Raw genomic sequence first — 12,229 nt, forward strand, 5'->3', positions numbered from 1 at the left:
ACAGGCAGTTTTACAAAACAGATGAGAAAAAAGCTAAAACAAGAAAGAATCACTCAAAGTTTCAGACTGCCAATAGAAATTTGGAGGGCAGAAAAAGCTACATAATATATCAGACACAAAAACCAAGAGCTAAACATGCACTTTTAAGACTTTTTTTTAAACTTACACTTCTGAAGCAGAACTTTGTTTATAGTAGATAGAACATGAACTCTCACTGCTGAGGGGTCTGAGGACAGCACATAAACATCGCATTCTGACGTTACAGCAAGACCTTGGCTCACTTAATGAACCTAAGTCTTACAGCTTCTAGTTCTCTAGTGCTGAATTTCTCGAAAGAGCTCCTTACTCTGGGACTGTTGCTTAGAGAATGACATCAGCCTGCACGCTTGCAGTCTCTGGGATACACAAAGCGGAGGAGGTACAAAGAGTTTTCTGACTCAAACTTATCCGTATTCCACGCTCCAATTATTTGGAGTAACTAATGTACGAGCTCCACAGATTTATCCAAACTGCTATTAAGGTGAGGATGTAAGGTATAAATACAGCAAATGCTTGACAGGCATTATCCAATAAAGCTGAAGTCACAATATCTAAAAAAAATTGATATTGTTTTGCATATCTTTTAAAAGCTTTAAATTAAGGATAATTTCATCTACCATTGAAAATCGACTCATTTTAAGTTTTGCACTGGCAAAGAAAAAAGCTAAACATATTTACAATAATAATGATTCTGGCTTCTTTTTGGGATATTAAATAATTTTCTGTATTGAAAATATTATTCTGTCTTTTTTCCATTTATTTTGAGATTATGCGCTATTCACTATCTAATAAAGTAAACTTTCGTTTGTTTGGTTTTTTAATCTGAGCAAAAATTCTTTTATTTTTTTCAGTCCATTGTTCACAAGTTTAAGTACATATATCACACTTGGCACCCACATACTTAATGTTAAATTAAGGTTATGCCCCTCATATTTCTTCAGAACAATTACACAATAATAAACACTTAAAGCGATTTTTCTTTTTAAAGATGTCATCACTCCTTCCCCCCATCAAATAGGTTATGTTTCCTTCATTTTATGGATAGGCCATTTAAGGTCCAACTCCAGCTCCCTGCTTCTTTTTACATTAATTCTCCTTGGGCTTTTTTTCTGGAGTTTCCCTCACAATAGATTTGGTGGCTTGGACTCCTCCCCAGGCCCACACACATCCCCTCATGCCTCCAATAAAACAAATGCCATGTCTTGACTATTTTTCCTGTCCATTCCCTTCCCGCTCCCCAATTATGTCTCCATTCGTTACCTCCACTTTCCCCCCGTCTCCTTTTTTCTTATTATTTTGCTCCATTCCCCTGCTTCTTCCCCCTGCGCCTTCCTTCACAAGAAGACAAGCAAGTTATCAATGTGCAGTAATGTATCTAAGTAGCCTCATCAAAGCCAATGCTACTTAGTAGGCATTGAATATGCATCTTTAAATATCCCTCACTTTACTGTTACTTCTATATACATTCAAATACCTCCCCCTGGAGCTAGAAATTTTCTGTTTATCTAACAATGTTTCCAAATACATAAATGTCCACCCCAGGGGTCGGCAACGTTGGCACGCAGCTCGCCAGGGTAAGCACCCTGGCGGGCCGGGCCAGTTTTATTTACCTGCTGTTTTATTTACCAGCACATCGCTTGCCCGCGCCGCTTCTCGCCGCCCCTATTGGCCCGGGACAGCGAACCGCAGCCAGTGGGGGCCACGATCGGCCGCACCTGCCGCGTCAGCAGGTAAATAAAACTGGCCCGGCCCGCCAGGGTGCTTACCCTGGCGAGCCGCGTGCCAACGTTGCCGACCCTTGGTCCACCCTATAGGGATGGGATTTTCAAAGCAGCCTCCCACTGAAATGAAGCGACGCGGACAAGATCATTAAGGGATAAGGTGGAGAGGAAGAAGGGAACTTAGAGGACGCTAGCAGGCACTAAAAGTGAGAGACAAGAGTAGCAGACTAGAAGAGGGGAAATGAGGGAGAATATAAAGTACTGATTTCCAACATAGTCTTCATGTCAGAGAGTTCATCAAACTTATTTACGTCTAAGTTGACTGCAACCTTTAAAAATCTAATCAGTATCAAAAGATTGAAGTTTCTGGTGAGACACCTGCATCTAGACCCCTGTAGTTTTATAATCATAATTTCCTATTTTTAATAATTTTTTCTCTCCCTTGTTGACATTATACGTGAGAGTAGCTAAGGGGTTTATTCACATGCGTAAAATTCCCGGATCAAGGCCTGACTACATGTAAAGAACTGTCAAACATATAATGTAAACAGGAAAATTACAGGAAAAATATTTTTTCCTCTAAGCTTGTACTTAGTCAGCTTACATATTACTTGTAGAGCTTAAAAAAAAAAAAATGAAGCTGATAAATTCCCCCCATAACAAAGACTCAGGAATTTTTTAAGAAAAAGCCTGGTTAGGTTTATTCCTGGGAAAGAAGCTGATGGCTCTGAAATAAGCCTTGGCATATAAGAACACTGGCCCAATTTCACAAAGAACGGTATTCACTGGAGGAATACTACCTTGGTTAGTGACCCTAATGCCTGGATAAAGTTACACTCCCACAACTGAAACAGAATAACAGGATGAGTTTAGACTGTCCAAACTTAATGGAGGGGGTGAAAAGTGAGAGTTCTTGTCTGAAAGCAAGCAACAACTCAAGAACAGATGTCCCAGCAGTCAAACTTAAGCATGCATTACACGAAATATTGCCCCCATTTTTGCACGTTCATTCATGAAAATTTAGGATTCTGGTTTTTATTTTCATTTATTTCAATGGTTTATTTTTGACTACTTTAGTACTTTGAATTCAGAGAAAAGAAGAACAATGTATGTTTGTGGCTTTGTAAATGTGAACAAGACTGTTTCATTCACAATGAAAGTAATAAAAAAAAAAGACAGAGAAACTACCCCAAAGCTTTTTTAAACAGTCGTTTATTGTTTGCATCCTATATTTCAATACTGTAACTGTACAAAAAGCCTCTTTTCATGCTGATGCTATCTATACGTGACTAAGAAGAAAACTATGAAGAACATGAACAGGAAGTGATACAGACTGGAATTTACAATGGCTGGTGCAAACAGCAGGTTAACTCCACTCAATGTACCTTTAAAATAAATCTTGTCATTTTCTCGCTCTCTCTCTTTTTTTCAACTGATGCTTGAAAAATTACACTTCACCCAGACTATACTAGATTTCCAGAGAGCAAGAAGTCTGTTGGTGTGACTAAAAGAGGGTACACCAGCATGAAGCAGGAAACGGATGATCAAACGGGTGAAGAGTGTGCTAGATGTTGGAAATGCCTCCAACAGGACTCACTACAGTTTTTTATACTGTGCATTAAAGAAATCTGAATTAACTTATTTTTTTCATTTGTTGGACTAAAGCCTGAAATGAACGTGACCCTGAAAGGGGCAGAGCACCTTCTCCTTCCACTGTCCTCAGTGGGAATTGAGGGTGCTCAGCACCTTAGAGGATCAGGCCTTATAAATCTTCCCCATCTCTTCAAAACATAGATGCAGCCTCAAAACTCTTGCAGCCTTCCTCCTTTCTGAGCCTCTATGGAACCTCCCTTCCAAGATTTGAGGGATGACTGAGAGCAAGCCAACAGACATTCTCAACATCTGACATAAATGACGAAAAAATAAGCACATATATAGGTCTCAGTCCTGCTCCCACTGAAGTAAATGGCACACTCCTTTTAGCCTTAATAGGATCAGGCTTGAAGACCTCACTCTTTAAAAACTGGCATGACTTCAGACTATGTTAAACACTAGGAGATGGGTTTCATCGATGAGAGTATAAGAGTGACCAAAATAAAATAAAATCACAGCAAGGGGAGCTGCTCTCGGCATTGGGGCTAGAAGAGTTAACTCAATAACGCTAGTCTGAATTGCATGCTGAACATTCAAGGAAATTAAAGCCAATGTATGTCCTGATAGGAAAGCGGTGTTTTAACATACATATTTTGGCAGTGTTCACCTCAACTGTATCTGCATCCCTTAACACTTTAGTTGAATTTTAACTGGCATCAGGATACCAGCTCACTGCAATTTACAGCTTGATATTTCTTTTGAAATATGAAGCAGTAGAATCCAGCTACCTAATGTTTCCTTCAAAAGGACTGGATGGACGCTTATCGTATGATCTTGATATTATTTCATTCAACTGGAACAAATGCTACAATGAATGCTGTAAAATGGTTTCTATTATAACCCGTATTTTTGCATGCTCATGAGTATGAAAAATTGACCTTTATGGATGAACTTCTTCCTGATTGAAGGTCAATTTTTATCATTATATTTTTTTAAAGATAGAACAAAATCCTTCAACAGTTCTGGAATTTTATGAAAGTGAAAAAAATACCATTTTTAACAATTAAAATAATCCTTTTAAAAAGTCTTAGCTACAGTAAGAATATCCTAAATGTTTTTTTATAACTTGGCATAGACTTAGTCCTCTTGAGGACCAGTAGCTTTGATAAATTGCAGAAAACTTGTTTTTGTTTTCTTTACATAGCAAAAGTTATGATTTTAAAATTGTATACTGAGTACATGAAGTGGACCATTTTGTAGGCAAGCGCTATGCACAAGTGTTTAGTTACTGAAGTGCACAGAGGCTGAGTGCAAGGAGCGTACACTCTCTGATGGAAAAGCTGTAGGGTGTTAGTTCCAAGCCATTTTTCTCTCTCAGATACTATTAAATCAGTTGCACAATGTACAATTCAGATCCCAAAAGTCAGTGAATGAATTCAGAGTATACATGTAATATTCTCTACCTTTTTCTTGTTCCTATTCATGTTTCTTCTGTTAAATACATACCATAAACATATACAGGCTTTGCAATGCAACTGAGCATTGTTTTTGCAATCTTAACTTTTCCATTCTCTGATTTAGTGTAAATTTAACTGTGCAATCTTAACCTAGTTTTTGGCATTTAATAATTGTAAGGAAGTTCCCTCATTTACTGTTTTAGATGCTGCTATCCCTGAACCTCAGTGTAAACTAAACATCTCTCACAGATCTTTATGTTAACAGAAAAAGTTCTATGTAACTAGGAGACAATAGATGGCATTATTAGAATTTTTACATATTTATATATTTTTACTTTGTGCAATCAGTATGTTCAGTGACACTCAAGGCAGAACGAGACATGTTTCCAAACCTTAAAGTCTTATAATCTAAGGGGTTTCTGTTGTTCTATAAGAGAGGTGAATGGTTTTGGAGTTGCTCTGTTTAAATGTAACTTCTTGCTTCTTTATGGAAGATTTTAAAAACAGTATTTTCGATGGCATACATTGCAGTCTGCTATAGCTGTGTTTAATAAAAGAAAAAACACTTAAAATTTTAAATGGAGGTGTAGCAAGGTGGAGAGACCTCCCACGGAGACTCACAGGGAGGAACCACTCCCCGCCCACTAGTGGGCGGAGGCAGGCTGGGCCTGCCCCTTGTGTTGGAAGCAGAGGGACAGAACAGGAAGTATAAGAGGTGGGGCCTCCAGCTCAGTTAGGCCAGAGCCAGGGAAGGAATCGGATGCCTCTGCCTTGCTGCTGGGTCTTGGGCCAGGGACTGAGCTGTGCCAACTCCTGCCCCCAGACGAGGACCCTGAGGGAGGGGAATTGCTGAGGTTGCCATCGGCCGAATACCCCGAGGAGCTGTCGGGACTGCCACTAGACGAATACATCGAGGAGCTGCTGGGACTGCCAGCTGCCAAGTACCCCAAAGACACTGAGGAGCAACGGAGCCCTACGAACAAATAGGGGGTAGGAAGTAGCCCAGGGAAACCAGACATTAGGTTGGCTGTGTTGTCAAAACCAGAGTCAGCGGGTTCTGGCAAGATTCACGGTGACCCAGTGGCAGGACCACTTGCTACTGATAGGGCCCTGGGCTGGGACGCGGTGGAGTAGGGTGGGGCTGGGCCCCCTACCTCCCTGCTGCCAACCCCACCCCTGAGGTGGCAGCCTCCCCACCATGGGCTGGACAGCCTGTCTGTGTTTGCTGTCTGCCCCAGCCAGGGTGCTGGACTAAAGACTGCCAATTGCCCTGCCCCACACCTAGGGCCAGGTGCCTAGACTCTTTGCTGACACTGTGCTAATCCCCTGGCAACAGACTGTCAGCCATTAGGTGGCATAGCAAGGTGGAGTGGCCTCCTTCAGAGACTGAAAAGGAGGACCCACTCTAAGCCACTAAAGGAGGCAATTACAAATCCAGGGTTCATATTTCCATTGACACATCTCATTCAGACAGATAATATGACATGCTAAACAAGAGTTCATTCATCAGGATTTGCTTCCCTTTGCTCTCCGCCTCTGGTAAACAGTCAGATTACCTTGAAACTAACTGCATGTCTACAGTGTATTATTTACTTGTTCTATGATATTTATGATGACTCCTATAGGGATTCACAAAGTTGATTTTACTGACCAGAAAGTGACTGCAGTATCTTTTACCTGGGTGATATCTTCCAGAAGCAGCATTTCTTCTTCTCCCCAGTAACACAACTATAACCTTCCCCCATTATAAACATTTTAACTGTAATTCTAAGGCACCATTTTTTCTCCTCTGTTCTCCGAAGAGTTTTGAAGCACTGGATAAATCTTTCCCCTACACATAGCCAAATCTTAAGAAATGTATCTGTTCACTTTGCTATCAATTGCCACGTCCTATTTACATGGAATCCCAGCCTGGAATGTGGGATGATGGCAGAGGCACCAACTACTTAGCAGAAAATGTGAGAAAGTCCTTAGACTGAACAAGATTATTAAAAATCCTGGACGCGTATTGTCTGAATACTTCATAGTATACAGCGAATGCCAGCTGAAACTAATCACCAGCAAGAAAAAGAAATTACAGCATTTTATACATTTTGTTTCATTTTCGTTCGTCCTCACCTCCCACACAGAGTACTCTGTTACTGTTTGCTTTCACTGTAACATGTAGCAAGCATTTCAATTTGTTCTTTCACACACACACAAAGTTAGAAAACCTTAGGTAATGAGGAAGTTGGGGACAGATCACCTGTCTCAAATGATTCAAAGGTTTATATTTTACATGACTGTGAATGAATAAGAGGCATGACTAGACCATAGAACATATTATTGAAAAACTAGTATTGTTGAAAATGAAGGCCTCAGTCATGCCTGACTTTGCACAGGGAAGATGGAGAGGGTGTAAAGAGCCTTTTCCCTGGCTCATTGCCTAGGGCAAAAATTCTGGTGGGAAGTACAGGCTGTGCTCCCTGCTAGCTCCCCTATGGCTTCTAACTTCATGGAGAAGGGCAGGGTAGGATGGCTACGGTTCTCTGACTCATGGTCACAGCAGCCACCAAAGCTTCTTTAGACTTCCAAGGCAAACACACACTTAGCCCCTTGAAAAATTATTAGAACAACTGCCACAGCATTTGCTTCTCAGGAATCCTTAGGAAGAGATTCAGTTGCAGGACAGCTCCCCACCTTTACTCGAATGCTGGCTATGGCTTACAAGCAACAGTCTAGCCACAAACTTTCTCCCTCTGTAAGACACGGTGCCTGCAACTGTGCTGTTCATGAATGGGGCTCTAAACATCGCCAAAAAACCTCAGCAGCTAAAGGTAGTCATGTTACCTCAAATGCTTGTTTCTGACCAACAAGAGGTGTTCATTTTGTAAACTGTGCAAAATTAAGGCCCTGATCCTGCAACACCTATGCACATATTACCTATAGTCACCTAAATCGTCACATTGACTTCATTGGAGTTACTCATTAAAGTGAAGTTGAAAATAAATATAAATGTTTTCAGAACTGACTATTAAGTTAACATTTTCTGAATGCTTTCTCCATGCAAATTTATTGCTCTCAAAATGTAAGATCCAAGTTCTAATTCCGATATGTGGAAATGCACACCACCTCTTACTGTATTGAAAAAATAGCATTTCACATGTGTGTGGAAAGGTAGCAATTTTTTCAAGGCATGTGGTGATTTATGCTTATGCATCTAAGATTAGAATTTAGCCCTGCACTTGGTGTTTCAGAAGCTGGAAGGTTAGTTCTCCAACACAACCCTTCAAAGGTTAAGATACAGATGGTAGACAGTAGAAAGTTACAGAAACCAAAATCAGTCATGCCAGAACTTTCAAAATCAAAATTTTCACACAGATGCTCTTAAAACTAAGATAATATGTACTATGGTTTCTTTACATGTTTACGGTTTATGTGCATTCTTTATGTTATAAGAATCTTCTCAAAGAATAGTTTTCCGAAGAGTGATACAATGGGCCTGGCTGCGCAGAATAGCTTTGGTTTGGTTGAAACAGGCTACAATGCTCTGTGTACTCACCAAAAAAGGCTGTAGGATATTTAAAGTAAGTGCACCTATCAGCTTTTTAAAAAAAATACATACTACTTATTTTTAATCACTTTTTCTGTAGGAGTTTTAATTAAATATAAAATAAACATACCTGTGTTCTGTGAGAACATTTACTGCTGACGGGTGGTTGGCACAGTATGCAAGGTATAAGTTTTTCATTTGTGGCATTAAATTTAGAAAGCATCCTCCGACCCTTTGCTGAGCTTCAGGCAACCTAAAGTAAGTAACATAAAGGAAGATTAAATTATAGTATCACTATCAAGACAAAACCAAAGACTTAAGCAGCAAGAACATGTTACACTTTGAGAAATGTGACCTCAACCCACTTCATTTAAAATTACTCTACAACCATCAGTCTATCCTAGAATCAGTAACTATGAATATCTTCCTCTCCCAATGCTTCTACCCTGTAATCTCCATATCCTGCCACGCAAAGCTATGTCACCATACAGTAGGCAGACTGTATAGTGCCATTTATAATTAAGGCTACGATTTAGTCATGGGTATTTTTTAGTAAAAGTCATGGACAGGTCACAGGCAATAACCAAAAAGTCACAGGCTGGTGACCTGTCCGTGACTTTAACTAAAAATACCCCTAATTAAATCTTAGGTGCTGGGATGCATTGTGTTGTATGTGTGCGCGCGCTTCCGGGGATGCTGCTGATCGGGGGGGGGGGGGGGCACTCCAGGGCCCGCAGCTGCTGGGGTGGTGGGGTGGCCTGGGGCCCCGCTGCTGCTGAGGGGTAGGGAGGAAATGGCCTGGGGCCCCACCACCACTGCTGCTGCTCCGGGTGGGGGAATGGCCCAGGGCCCTGCCACCGCTGCTGCTGCTCTGTGCAGGGGGCGGCCAGGGGCCCTGCTGCTGCTGCAATCCATGCTGGAATCTGTGACCTCACATGAAAGACATGCAGCCGTACTTATCATTAAAGGTAGTCTTTGGCGGGATCTTCACATCAGAGTTGTACTGGTATGATAATGTTGGCCAGGGTGTGATATTTTTGCCAATATAGTTATACTTGGACAAGCCCTAGTATGGATGTAGCTATACCAGCATAAAGGTGCCTTACAATGGTATAGTTACCCCTCTCCCCTCAGTGGAATAGTTATACTGGTATAAAGCACCTTTACCCAGATAGAACGGCGTTTACACTAGCAGGGTTGTATGGCTCTAACAACAAGTTGCAAACTTGTACAACTTTCTGTTGTAGATAAGGCCTTTGTCAGCTGCTCATAAACGTTTTCAATCATTTACTTTCTAGGCTGGAATTTCCCATGTTTGGTTTCTGCGTGAGGGTGAATTTGGCTGAAAAGTTTCAACAAAAACAATTTCGCCATTTTTAAGAGAGATTTTTTTTTTTTAAATTACTTTCGCCTCAGCATGGGCAACAAAGTTGAAATTTGTCAGGGAGTCAACCCTGTAGGAGGAAAATTGCTTTTCACAATGTCTTGGTCAAGATCTGTTTAGATATGTCAGAAAGAGATAACAGTTGTATCACATACAGGCATAATACACTTTTAATAACTTTTTTTGCATAATTATCTCTCAAATTTCTATTAGCAAGGGGCTGCAGTGTACATGCCTTGAAGTTAACAGTGTCAATTTGGGATAACCCAGTGAAGAATCAGGCCCTGAATTCTAATAATGCAGACACACAAAGGGGGCAAAATTAAGGTTGTGTGGGTAATCTTATCTTTGTCACTTCCTTACTTTGAATATTTCACTTCACAATATTAATATTAATTAGTTTGATCCCTGGGAAATATTAATGAGCAACAGAATAATTATACTAACTCCCTTTCAACTGTAAAGTCATTTCAATTTGAGGAAATAGACATTGATGGGAATTAGGAGGGAAGAGTCCAAATTCACCAGTCCAATTTCTTTTTTCCTTCACTGACTACCATCAGGCCCGCTCGCAAAAATAATATTATAATAATTTACATCCTTCCTAAAAAGTATACATTTTATTGACAGGCATGTATTGTTATTCTGGGAGAAAATGCTATACTTTCAATTTAAAAAAATAGTTGGAAAATTAAATTTTGTCTCAACTAGGAAACTGACCTGTTGGAAGTGGTTGTCAAAATAAATTGGTTTCTCCTGAACTGGTGCTAAAAACTTTACTGATACTGTAGATGGGGTAAAATTTTTCATCATCATTACAAGATGTGCTTGCTCTTGACACTTAAGCTCACTTCTTCTAGCAGTCTCCTCATCAATAATCTTCCATTTCCCTGAACAGTTACTGAGAAACGTGTCTTCCCCTGAATTGTACACCTTGTCTCGCTCAGCTTGTAAACTCTTTAAGACATGTTCTTTGCTCCAGTCTAACATGCTGTGTAAGTTTACAGCACTATGGGGAAAGATTAGAACTAAAACACAATAAAGTTACTGTATGGCTCTTTAATCAGAGTGAAATGAATAGTCTGCAACCCTTTTCCTCTGGCTATATATTCTGTAGCTTTTTAAAAATGTCAGTTAAATGGAACACAATGTTAAAATTCAGAATTTCCTATTAATCCAAAGCAACACAGGCTCTCTGGTAAGCATTAGGAAAATGACCCATTATTGACATTTGGCCCAGCGCTGACGATAGTTTAACAGCTAGCATAGGGAGAACATCATTTTCACCAAATCTCAAAAATGTTTTCTGTAATGGTGCTAAAAACAATTTTGTCCTATCAACAGCAGCAGTTAAGAAGCCTGTTTCTGAAAACAGTGATTAGCAGTGGGTCACCTTCCTGGTGTTAGAAGTAACATCCCAATCCTGCTATGAAAGATAACATATACTACAAAACCCCAAACATTTACACTTACATACACACAGACACGCACTTCTCAGAGTATGGCTTTAATGATAACTAAACACTACAAAACGTACTACAGCCTAACCAGTGTTTCCCAAATTTTTGAAAATCGACCCCTCCTTTAGGAAAATAAAACCAACTGTGCCCCATTTCAGGGCCACGTGTGGAGTTAAAAGTCCAACCCTAAAAAAGCAGTTACTCAGGGCTGGTCCACACTGGGGCGGGGGATCGATCTAGGAAACGAGAATAGCGTAGCTGAAGTCGACGTTTCCTAGATCGAACTAAGTTTACTTACTGCGGGTCCATGCGGTGCAGGCAAGCTCCCCGGTCGAAAGGGCTTCCTCCTCTCAGCGAGCAGGAGTTCCGCAGTCGACGGGGGAGCGCTTCTGGGATCGATTTATCGCGTCCAGATGAGACGCGATAAATCGATCCCAGAAGATCGATCTCTACCCGCCGAATCGGGCGGATAGTGTGGACCTACCCTCAGACTGAAATGTGTAGATCTGTATAGTATACGTTAACTACTTCACTTCTTATCAAAGCAATGTAGACATTAAAAGTTTTAAGACCGGCATATGAGCTAACCCCCCCTAAATGAATGGAGCTGTTATTTCAGGCATTCCGCAAACTCCGGAAGATGCAGCTGCATAAGCTGCACTCAGTTCACATTTTAAAGTTTTTTCCCCCACAACCATAACAACCTGAGACTGAACCTATTTAAACAGAAAAACAAAAACTTCTGACTGTCACAGAGCCTAGTGAGCCCCTATTCCTGGCCACCTACTAGCAGGAACAAATTTGATAGTGGGGGTGCTGATGATGGAAACCATGTATTTGGTGTCTTATTACTACTTCAAGCCAGGGGGTGCAGCAGCAACCCCAGCACTAGTTCCAGCACCACTGCCTACCAGGACTGCTGAGATGGGAATCCGAGCCTCTGCCACTCTGGATCTCCAAGTTCCTGGAGCCTGGACAGAGCCCAACCACTGCTCCAAACTGGCAGTTCCCCGCTCAGACTCCCTCCCACCAGGGAGCGCAGT

General features: G+C 40.9%; 1 protein-coding gene across 4 annotated transcripts in view; it reads right to left on the bottom strand.

Moving 5' to 3' along the window:
* The window catches only part of ARHGEF7 (Rho guanine nucleotide exchange factor 7), a 192,538-nt gene that overhangs the window by 52,552 nt on the left and 127,757 nt on the right, over positions 1–12,229 (bottom strand). For all 4 annotated transcript variants that reach the window (XM_054011294.1, XM_054011286.1, XM_054011311.1 and 1 more), the window contains exon 9: positions 8,473–8,595. In XM_054011294.1, coding sequence (XP_053867269.1) covers positions 8,473–8,595 — 123 coding nt within the window. The remainder of the gene's footprint in view (positions 1–8,472; positions 8,596–12,229) is intronic.

Source organism: Malaclemys terrapin, chromosome 1 (assembly GCF_027887155.1).
Source record: "Malaclemys terrapin pileata isolate rMalTer1 chromosome 1, rMalTer1.hap1, whole genome shotgun sequence".
Lineage (NCBI taxonomy): Eukaryota > Metazoa > Chordata > Testudines > Emydidae > Malaclemys > Malaclemys terrapin.